The sequence below is a fragment of the Daucus carota genome, chromosome 8 (assembly GCF_001625215.2).
Source record: "Daucus carota subsp. sativus chromosome 8, DH1 v3.0, whole genome shotgun sequence".
Lineage (NCBI taxonomy): Eukaryota > Viridiplantae > Streptophyta > Magnoliopsida > Apiales > Apiaceae > Daucus > Daucus carota.
The window spans coordinates 19414179-19425007 of NC_030388.2; the positions used below are offsets into that span (position 1 = coordinate 19414179).

A 10829-nucleotide genomic window follows, 5' to 3' on the forward strand; every position below is an offset into this window, starting at 1 on the left:
TCAAGTGTAGTTTTGTAATCATGTTTTGGAACATAATTTGATCGTTTTTTAATAGAATAAGGGCATTTTTTGAAATTCTTGAAAATGCAAAGAACCACCATTTTCCACGAATATATTGATTTTTCAGACCACTTTCACGAGTCAAAAAAACATATTTTCGGATACCATTTCTTCATGAAATTTTTTCCTACCATAGTCTTCACACCCTATTTGGATGGGAAGCAAAAAATTTCATCAAAAAATATAGGGAAGGGAGTTTTGTAAATGCGTCAAAACGCCAAAAAATAAGCTAATTTGAGTCGAAAAATGACTTTTATGACCATTTTCTGGGGTCGAAAAATCAAGTGTAGTTTTGTAATCATGTTTTGGAACATAATTTGATCGTTTTTTAATAGAATAAGGGCATTTTTTGAAATTCTTGAAAATGCAAAGAACTACCATTTTCCACGAATATATTGATTTTTCAGACCACTTTCACGAGTCAAAAAAACATATTTTCGGATACCATTTCTTCATGAAATTTTTTCCTACCATAGTCTTCACACCCTATTTGGATGGGAAGCAAAAAATTTCATCAAAAAATATAGGGAAGGGAGTTTTGTAAATGCGTCAAAACGCCAAAAAATAAGCTAATTTGAGTCGAAAAATGACTTTTATGACCATTTTCTGGGGTCGAAAAATCATAATTTGGAGTGCTTTCACCCCCAATTTTGTTGGTTAACAAAAATCAACGTAAACAAGTGTACTTTTGTAATGCGTGAAAATGACCAAAATATGCCAGTTTTACTAAGAATGACTTTCCGGACCCGGTTTTCGGGGCCTAAAAACCATGTTTTGGAACATAATTTGATCGCATAATTTGAAAGAAGCTAATTAGTTATGTTCGCCCGAAGAGAGGGCGAACATATAATGGGTTGTTTTGTAAATATTGAATTGATATTATTTTATTGATTAGTCATCAGTTGAAGTGATAATTGAGTAAATTTGTTTATATATAGTTAGAACTAAGGCCATACACATACTCGAACTTCTCATCTGCTCATACTAAAAACATCTCATGGACAAGCAGAAACAATCTAGAAAGCTTGACGACGGGATGGAAGAATGGAGTTGTACAAAAACGAGAAGACTTGTTTCAATTGCCATGGAAAGGGATGCGGAGAAGATGAAGTTTGCTACGGAGATGCGGTTGTTGGAGTATCGAGAAGCGAGACAGGGCAAACACTGGGTGCCGACTAAGGATGAGACCCATATTGAAGTTCTGCATGGAGTCGGTCGCCCGCTACGTGAATATCACTACAGAAAAGACCGGGATATAAATGATGCCTTCTTGAAAGGAAAGATCACGGATGAGGAAAGGATAGGTTTGCTGAGAGAAAGCTCGGCAGAATACGCTGCAAAAGTAAAAGTCATTGAGAAATCAAATTTTGATGCTTATGCAAAGCAGTTGTAATTTTGTTTTCAAAAGAAATAATAAAGATGCATTTATTCGTACTTATATTTATTGGAATAAAATACAAATGATATTTGTCAATCAGAATCATTGGCACCGGTTGAATCTTCGTCAGACATGTAGAAATCCGAGTTGTAATTTGGATTTTGAAGCAGTGCACATTCTTCTTCGAAAGACATTTCTCTTCCGCTAGCAGTTGCCGAGTCTCTGGCCAACTGATACATGTACATACGACATCGGCGCAACAACATTCTGTTGTTCTCTTCCCTGATCTGCTCCACTCCTGCAATCACTTTCATTCGATATTCACCCCAACTACCCTGGAACCTATATTCCGGATACATAGCTAACGAGTCACGGGCCGGGAGTTTTGCACCTAGAGCTATAAGATCATTTCTCAACTGGTCGGATTCTTCAAGACGATGAGCCCACTCGCGCCGAACACCAGCGAAATACTCTCTCGGATCGCTGTATTTTAAACTCTCGTAATCATCATTTCTTTCTACTAGCAACCACTTTCTACTTGATGAGTACATTGTGGGTGTAATTATAGATTGAAAGTTTGAAGCTGTCTCTATGTGTATAAGTTCAGAATGTGAAAGCAAATATAGAGTTCAAAAGCATTGTAGCCATGTGAATATTTTCAGTGCACAGAGAGATTCGTCCTCTGTAGCCTTTGACTGTAGCCATGTGAATATGTTTGGTGCACAGAGAGTAAATGACTGTAGCCATTTGAATATGTTTTGGACTTTGCAATGATAAAATGGTGCAGAGAGATTCGTCCTCTGTAGCCATGTGAAATTATTGTGGCCTTTTGCAATGATATTGTGGCCTTTTGCACTGTAGCCATGTGAAATTGTTGTGTTCTGCCCTTTGCACTGTAGCCATGTTAATGGTTCAGTCCACCCATGTGAGTAAAGTGGTGGAGGTGTGTGAAATGCTTCTGGCCATGTGAAACTGCATAGATTCCCTTACTGTAACCATGATAAAAGTAAAGTAAATGGCATAGTGGGGGGTGCTGTAGCCATGTGAGGCACTACATTGGCAGAGATTCCATTATTTTCTTCAGCAATAATGCTGAGTGAACATGTGTATGAAGGGAGCCTACTTAGGAAATTGGGGTTATAAATAGTGGAAAACTTGTTCACACTTTTTAAACAAATCTTAATTACATGGAGCCAATAGGTGAGGTTGTTCAAGGGGATACGTGCTACTGTGAAAGGCTTGCCGTTCATAGTCATTATCGAGGGAAAGGGCCTAATGCTGGAAGAATGATGTCCCGGTGTCCACTATGGCCAAACGGGTGCGGATACATGTTCTGGATCGATGACCCACTTGAGCCGCGTGCTAGTGCAGTGCTTACTGAGATGACTAAGGAGATGAGTGACATGATATGGGATCATTACTTTGCGAAGGAGAGGATTAGAGAGAGGCATGATGAAGAACTTAAATCTGTGAAGGGGAAAAAAATGGGGGAGGGTTGTTCAAAAAAGGGATAAAAGTTGATGTCCTGGCAACGTGCATGTACTGTTGTTTTTCTTATTATGTTAATCAATAATACATTGTCCATGTCCTTTCCTACTTTGCGAACTCATTCTTATATATTAAGTTATTTACATTTTAATATTTTAAAGTGACCTCTATGTAATTTTCGCCTATAAATAAGTTCTCCCTCATCATCTCACTTTCATCACCAGCTCAAACACATTATATCATTTATGGATTCCGCTGCTGTCGATAAGTGCTACTGTGACAAAGTCCTTGTTAAGAGGGTTTGTCGGGACAACGGTCCCGACGTTGGTAGACGGATGTTGCAATGTCCTGACGGCGCAACTGGTTGTGGTTACTTACTATGGCTAGATGATCGACTAGACAACCGTTCAACTGTGGTCATCAACAAACTTGCTGAGGAAATAAGTGACCTCAAATGGTCGCAGGCAGCGGAAGTGGCAGAAATGGAGACGAAGCATGCCGAAAGAGTAAGAAGAATGAGGAAGACCATGAAAGGTGATGGATCTCGATGGGATGCTGAGGATGTGTGATGTTATTCATGTTATGTGTTTGTCTTCCAATGCTGTTTAACTTATGCACATCTGTCTATCTATCTTTATAACTGTTCCAATTGTTGTTTGCTCGTGTTACGTTTGTAAGTGCCCAGTCGTATGTTTTAGTGGCATTTTAAGTGGTATGTTGATGCGTACTATGTTTGTGTGGCTTTGTTAGCAATGACAAACAATAAAATTCATGTTCGCCCCCCAGTCGGGCGAACATACAAGGGCTTGCCTCGTATCACTTGCGTTTACACTCCTCGCTTTTTTAATTACCACAAACTCAATTATCATACTACTTGACTTGCCCATTTGGATCTTGTGACTCACCGTTTTGGATGTTTAACACGCAACTACCTGTTCTATACGCTCAATTATCTGTTTTTTCTATCGTGATTATTTTGCTAGTATTTTAAAAAAAATTGAATTTTTTTTTCAAATTTTATTTAATTGAAAATTTTAATTTATTATTTATAAATTAAATTTTTCCACACCATTTAAAATATATTTAAAAAATTTCTAAATAATTAAAAAGCTCTCGTGCCTTGCACGGCCTATAAGCTACTATTTTAAAAAAAGGTGGTTAGTTTTGTAAAGAAGTTGTTTAGTGTGGTTAGAAATTTGAAGGAGCCTCATTTATTATGTTATGTCATTTGTTATGTTATCATGTAAACGGAAAGTGCTAACATTATAGAACAATATGAGTGAACAAAAAACATAAACATAATAAAAGTACATAAACCGTTCTACCCGAATAAAAGTACATAAAGATAAACATAATGCATTATCAAATGCATAATAAAAGTGCATACACATAAACAAAGTACATACGAGGGGAAGCCAAAAAGCCTACTTCTTCGTATGCCCGAAGAAGTGACTTCCAGTGTGACATCTACGACCCTTCCCCTTCGCAGCTCTAGGTGGCTGCTGTCTCTGCTCATGCTCGGATGGCTCCTCATCGTCAGACTCATCCTCAACCTCCGACGGCTGTGCTGCTGCTCTCGGTGGACGCACAGGTGCGTACGCCCAGGGGCTACTATCCCCCGCAAATGCAGCAAAAGCGGGTAAAGGTGTGGTAAAACCCTGGCCGCTGGTGGACATCATCGGAGTGAACGTGACAGGTGGACTCCCGAATCTGTATGTACTGCTCCCAAAGGACGGGTCCTGGGTGAATGGGGGAGGTGTGTGATCCTCTAAGAATGACATGTCAGGACGATATACATATGACTCTGACAAGTGATCCTGTGACGGACCCTCATCGTCCTGTGCCTCATCATCCCCTAATCTGCTCCTTTGGGGCCATGGAACCCCCTCAGATGTAGAAGGCTGAATGAATGGAGACCAACCACCAGCCTCAAAAGTACCTGCTCCATCATGACCTGCAGAATGTGAGGTGCCTGCAAGGTGTGAGCTACCCACATGGGTGTAGTAAGTGCCCTCTTCGGGCACTACCGGTGTGACTGGTGGTCGTCCCCTACGCCCTGCAGGAGCCCGTGCCCTAGGTCTGGCAGGGGCCTGTTCCGTAGGTCGACGCTGTACACGAGTAACCATATCCTGTAAAATATGGTTTGCCAGACCCAAATCAGGAGCATAAGGGTCAATGGCACGCTGCATAGCGGATAACTGCTCCTCCTGTTTACAAACATGTATATTTAAGTCAGAACAGTGTACAAAACAAGCGGAGAACATGTATATTTAAGCATGTATATTTAAGCATGTATATTTACCAGTTCCTGTGGCGAGAGCTGTGTTCCCTGGAAGGCACCCTCCTGCTGTGGCCAGTGTAAGGGGTTAATGATGATTCGACGTGTGACCCTGTGGAACCATGGCAGGTATGAGGCAGTGCAACCCTCGCCATGCATAAGTGGAGGAGATGCGAGGGCACGCTCCATGCGCGTATCCCAAAGATCAACAAATGGCTCCCTCGCGTACATCCAATCAACCTGCTCGTTGTAGTGGTCGTGCAGGTCCTGATGATTAGGGTAGGGAGAGGAATATGGTACACCCTGCATAAAACCAAACTGCCTCGTCACCCTGTCCGTGTAGCACCACTCGACGTAGGACATGTACATCATGGGGGCGGGAGCCGTCCAACGCAAGTACACAGTGGCCTCCGGGTGATGCTCTGCAGGTAAATCAGCATATGGCCTCCATCGAAACTGTCGGGGTGTCAACGCATCCAACTCATATTGTGTCATGCGGCTCTGCGCATGCGGCACCTGACAACGCCTAAGTGGCGCCTTCCACCTACAGTGGAAGTTGGCATAAGTGCTCAGAGGTTATACATGCAACAAATATGAATTGAAGTTAATCAACAAAAGGAGTGACAACATACCTCAGCGCCAGCGGGTACTCGAACAAGGGTTGACCCCTGTGCCTAGGCGCTAGTGACGGAAAGCGCTCGTAAATCCACACCTAGCGGCAAGGTTAGTACAAGTGCACATGATGAATAAATAATACAACAATAAAGACGAGAAATAAATATTACTTAATTTTAAATTCGAAATAATTATCTCTAACTATTTTTACAAATCTGATTTTTTTAATTTAAACTACTAATCTAAACTAAAATTAGCACTACCACTACTAATCAACAACAATCATCACCAACTACTAATCTATTTAATTTAATGGTGTCAAGTTTACTTTTAAATTCGATTTAATTTAATTTCATTAAATTCAATAAAAGCTAAAATTAAATTGATTATATTTAATCTACTCTTAACGTAAATAATACAATAATCATCACCAACTACTAATCTAAACTAAAATTATCACTACCACTACTAATCAACAACAATCATCACCAACTACTAATCTAAACTAAAATTATCACTAACATAAGCTACTACCAAATACCAACTAACAAAACCCATTATAAATTATCAAACAAATTACTAATCAAGTCTAATTTTTAATTCATTCAAAATATGAGATCTACACTAATTTTCCCAATTTTATAATTCGAAAAAATTAGCGGCAAGGTTAGTACAAGTGCACATGATGAATAAATAATGCAACAATAAAGACGAGAAAGAAAGTTGTGGTTGGTTTAGTATTACCTGTACCAATGTGGCGTAGCCACAGAAATCAGTACAGTTAGCCCTGCTAGAAGAACATAGCTTCTGGTATAGGAAGCCAAGAACAGCACTACCCCAGCTATACCGACGCAGCTGGTCCATGTCCCTCATTAACCATAGAAGGTCAAGCTGCACGCGGTTCCCGCTGCTGTGGGGGAACAATGATCCAATAACGCATAGTAGGTGCGCCCGAATATGGTAGGTAAGCTGTACACCATAACCTATATCCTCTGGATCCAACTGCTCCAACCGCTCACAAGACCCGAAGTTATCCACAAGCCATTTGATCTTTAAACCACCTCGGTTAACATCGTCCTTGGCTTCTGGTAATAGCCCAAGAAATTCGCCTACTAGCACGCGCCTTTCCTCCACGCTGGTACTCGCTCCACGGAGGATCAGTGGATCACCCTCAGTGGGTAACCCGAGAATGTGATGAACATCCTCAAGAGTGATAGTGGCCTCTCCGAACGGCAGGTGGAAGGTGTGCGTCTCTCCACGCCATCTCTCGATAAAGGCTGTAATCAAACCCCTGTCGTGCTTGAACTGTCCCAGCCTAAATATGCAATCAAATCCTAAATCCCTGATTGCATCCATGATCATCTGATGCGGTCTGTGGGCTCGAACTGCCTTCCAATACTCCCCAAAGTTTGTCCTCAATCTGAAATCAGGGGGTGGCTGAAATAATTGTAGTGCACAAAATATTAGTCCCTATAGGCTACAGACTCATAAAAATGTAAAAAAAATTGCACTAAAGAAGGAGTTTACCTCTATGTTGTCCCACACAACCTGAGACCTGTGCACAGACTGTAATGTCAACAAACTCCCGTCTAAAGGTCCGGGACCAGAACGACCGACATCCATCTGCGAAATTAAATTCAAAATATTTGTTATTAAATTTGAAATTGTTTCATTAAATCCAATATTCGAAATAATTTTCATTTTAATTGTAATAATATAACATTGTGATTTTAATTTTAATTGTAATTATGTCTAACTAATTTTACAAATATGATTTTTTTATTTTATATTATATTTTATATTATATTTTATATTATATTTTATATTACTTAATTTTAAATTCGAAATAATTATCTCTAACTATTTTTACAAATCTAATTTTTTTTATTTATTGGAATAATATAACATTGTATAATTTAAATTAAAATTTGCACTACCACTACTTAATTTAAACTACTAATCTAAACTAAAATTAGCACTACCACTACTAATCAACAACAATCATCACCAACTACTAATCTATTTAATTTAATGGTGTCAAGTTTACTTTTAAATTCGATTTAATTTAATTTCATTAAATTCAATAAAAGCTAAAATTAAATTGATTATATTTAATCTACTCTTAACGTAAATAATACAACAATCATCACCAACTACTAATCTATTTAATTTAATGGTGTCAAGTTTACTTTTAAATTCGATTTAATTTAATTTCATTAAATTCAATAAAAGCTAAAATTAAATTGATTATATTTAATCTATTCTTAACGTAAATAATACAATAATCATCACCAACTACTAATCTAAACTAAAATTATCACTACCACTATTAATCAACAACAATCATCACCAACTACTAATCTAAACTAAAATTATCACTAACATAAGCTACTACCAAATACCAACTAACAAAACCCATTATAAATTATCAAACAAATTACTAATCAAGTCTAATTTTTAATTCATTCAAAATATGAGATCTACACTAAATTTCGAACTATTTTATTAATTTTTTTTATGCAATATTTGTTATTAAATTCGAAAATTATTTTAATTAAATCAAAAATTCATAATAATTCCTATTTCTATTAATATTTTTTTAATTCCAAATTTCGAAATAATTCCGATTTTTAATTCCAAAATTCGAAATAATTCCAATTAAATTCGAAAATGTGAGATTGCTTATTTTTATTCTATTTTTTAACGAAAAACCCCCAAATTTAATCTACTAACCTAATTTCTAAATTTAATCTACTAACCTAATTTCTAAAATTAACATAATCTACTAACAAATACCAACTAACAACATTCATTATAAATCATCATACAAAATTACTAATCAAGCTTGTCATATAATTTGTATCTACTAGCAACTAAGAACAATCATTATAAAATTTATAAAAATACATGCATGCAATTTGATGAGATTGAGAATGGTGAAAAAACCTTGAAAATGGGGTGAAATTGATTAATTGGTCCGGTGAAAGTGGCAAAGCAAGCACCCTTTTTCCGTTTTTCTCTGTCTCGGACCACCCTTTCAGCTATAAATCGAAGCTTGCAAATATGTTTAGAACTGTTTTTGGAGGAGTCGGCTGAAGAAGTGAAGAAGAAGGAGGTTGGGGGTGGTTTTGCTGTTGTGGCTGGACACGTGGCCGCCCCTCAATGGGCCGGACACGTCACAGACGTGTAGTAATGTTCGCCCGAGCCAGGGGCGAACACTACTGTGCTTCCATTTGTTGTTCGCCCTCCCAGGGGCTTAAAAGAAAAAATTGTTTCCAAGTGTGTTCGCCCGAGATGAAAACGAATTAGGGTGGTTAGTTTTGTGAAGTGAAAAAAAAGGTGGTTAGTTTTGTAAAGAATGTGTTGCGGGTGGTTAGAAATTTGAAGGAGCCACAATTAAATGGTGAGAACTGTGGAGAAGAATAAATGCAATGTACGACGTCGTCCCCATGTATAGGCCAACAGCCAAGCCTGATGCACCTATTCTATTCTACCCTTCCCTAATACTGCTGCCCTATTTTATTTGCTTTTGGAAAAGAGTTGACTCTTGCTCTCCGTATCTTTGTTTTCTGTCTTTGTTACTTTATCAATTTAAATACAACGTATGTGTACAAGTGAGCATTATTCCTAAACCGAACCTAACCGAAGTTTCACCACAATTATCAATTATGAGCCGTTTAGATGAGATTAAAATAAGTGTTTTTTAGTTAAAATAAAAAATAATAAATTGGATGTTAGAAGTTAGTTAAAATTTATAAGTGATTAAAATGTTTGGAAAAAAATAAAAATCATGGAACAAAAGTTAGGAATCCTAATTTTTTATAAGTGTTTCTCGACTTTTTACACAAACGGTAAGAAAAAGTGTTTCTAACTTAAAACTCCAGGCACCCACTATATGTATATTTATAAAAAAACTTGTAAATAATACTTCTTCCATTTCAAAATTAAAATCATTTTGATCATTTTACATAATTTTTAGGGTGCACAAAAAAATTTAATTTTTATAATTTATTTGAATAAAGGTAAATATTAAATTTTGTAAAATAGAAAGACTATAATAGTGTATTTGTCCATGTATTTCAAAGTATATGTTAAAATTAAACTAATAATAATTTTGAAATTAATGAGGTATATTATTAAATCCGAGTTCTGGGATAGTTGGTAAATAGTTTGATGGTTTGGAGGACCAGGAGTTTGATAATGGCATGAGCATGATGATGATGATATAGCTAGGTAGAACCAAAAGATACAGTGTATAGGAGCACTTTGTATCTATGTATCAATGATGCAAGTATATATAATTACCCTATGCTTACTTTAAATAGAAACCTCATTTCTTCCTTTCAAATTACAAAGTAATGATAGTCCACTGAAACAATTAAATGTACCTTTCAATGAGTTTTAAAGCAAAGGTTACTTTTTACTCTAAACAATTTTGTCGATAATATGGTAAAATGGTGAAAAGTTAGGGTTTGCAGTTTTAAAAATCGACCTTCAAAATTAGGGTTCCAACCGTCATTTCTTCGCTTTCTTCAGCTTTCATCTCTTTTACTGGTTAATCATCTTCGCTCTTCCATTTTCTCTCATATTTAACAGTTTTATTAATAAAATCAAGATCTAACTCTTTTTGAGTGAGTTCTTGTTGAGTACCTTGCCATGAAGGTTCTTCGTGTTGTCCATTTTTGTGTGTTTTATTATGGGTTCGGTAACGTTTCTACAAAGGACTTAGATGATATTTTGGTTGATCCATAAGACTTGCATCAAATATGGCACGGTGGTGAATCGCAAGAGTTCATATTTCACGACAAAAAATTATGATGTTTTGGGTCATTTGTTGATCCAGTATTAGTTGATGTAACTGATAACTCTGAACATTGAGATACATATAGTGCTCATGTGAATGTCAATTGCAATGTTACTATGTTCACAACTGATGTAGGTTGGATTGCTCGAGATTTGGTTGTAATACGTTTTAGATTAAATTTTTTAAATATTTTATGTGTTAAAACG

General features: G+C 36.9%; 1 protein-coding gene across 1 annotated transcript; it reads right to left on the reverse strand.

Moving 5' to 3' along the window:
* Nucleotides 1-4198: 4198 nt before the first annotated feature.
* LOC108207902 (protein MAIN-LIKE 1-like) lies at nt 4199-7442 on the reverse strand. Its single transcript, XM_064083748.1, has 5 exons — nt 7347-7442; nt 6564-7256; nt 5837-5916; nt 5229-5748; nt 4199-5133 (listed from the first exon to the last, which is right to left on the reverse strand). The coding sequence occupies exons 1-5, from the start codon at nt 7440-7442 to the stop codon at nt 4351-4353; spliced, it is 2172 nt and encodes a 723-aa protein (XP_063939818.1). The 3' UTR covers nt 4199-4350.
* Between the last annotated feature and the right edge of the window lie 3387 nt (nt 7443-10829).

Coding starts and splice junctions, on each gene's coding strand:
- LOC108207902 (XM_064083748.1), bottom strand. CDS start 7,442: ATGGATGTCGGTCGTTCTGGTCCCGGACCTTTAGACGGGAGTTTGTTG. Junction 7,257..7,346: donor TTGTGTGGGACAACATAGAG/GTAAACTCCTTC, acceptor CAATTATTTCAG/CCACCCCCTGATTTCAGATT. Junction 5,917..6,563: donor GCTACGCCACATTGGTACAG/GTAATACTAAAC, acceptor CCTTGCCGCTAG/GTGTGGATTTACGAGCGCTT.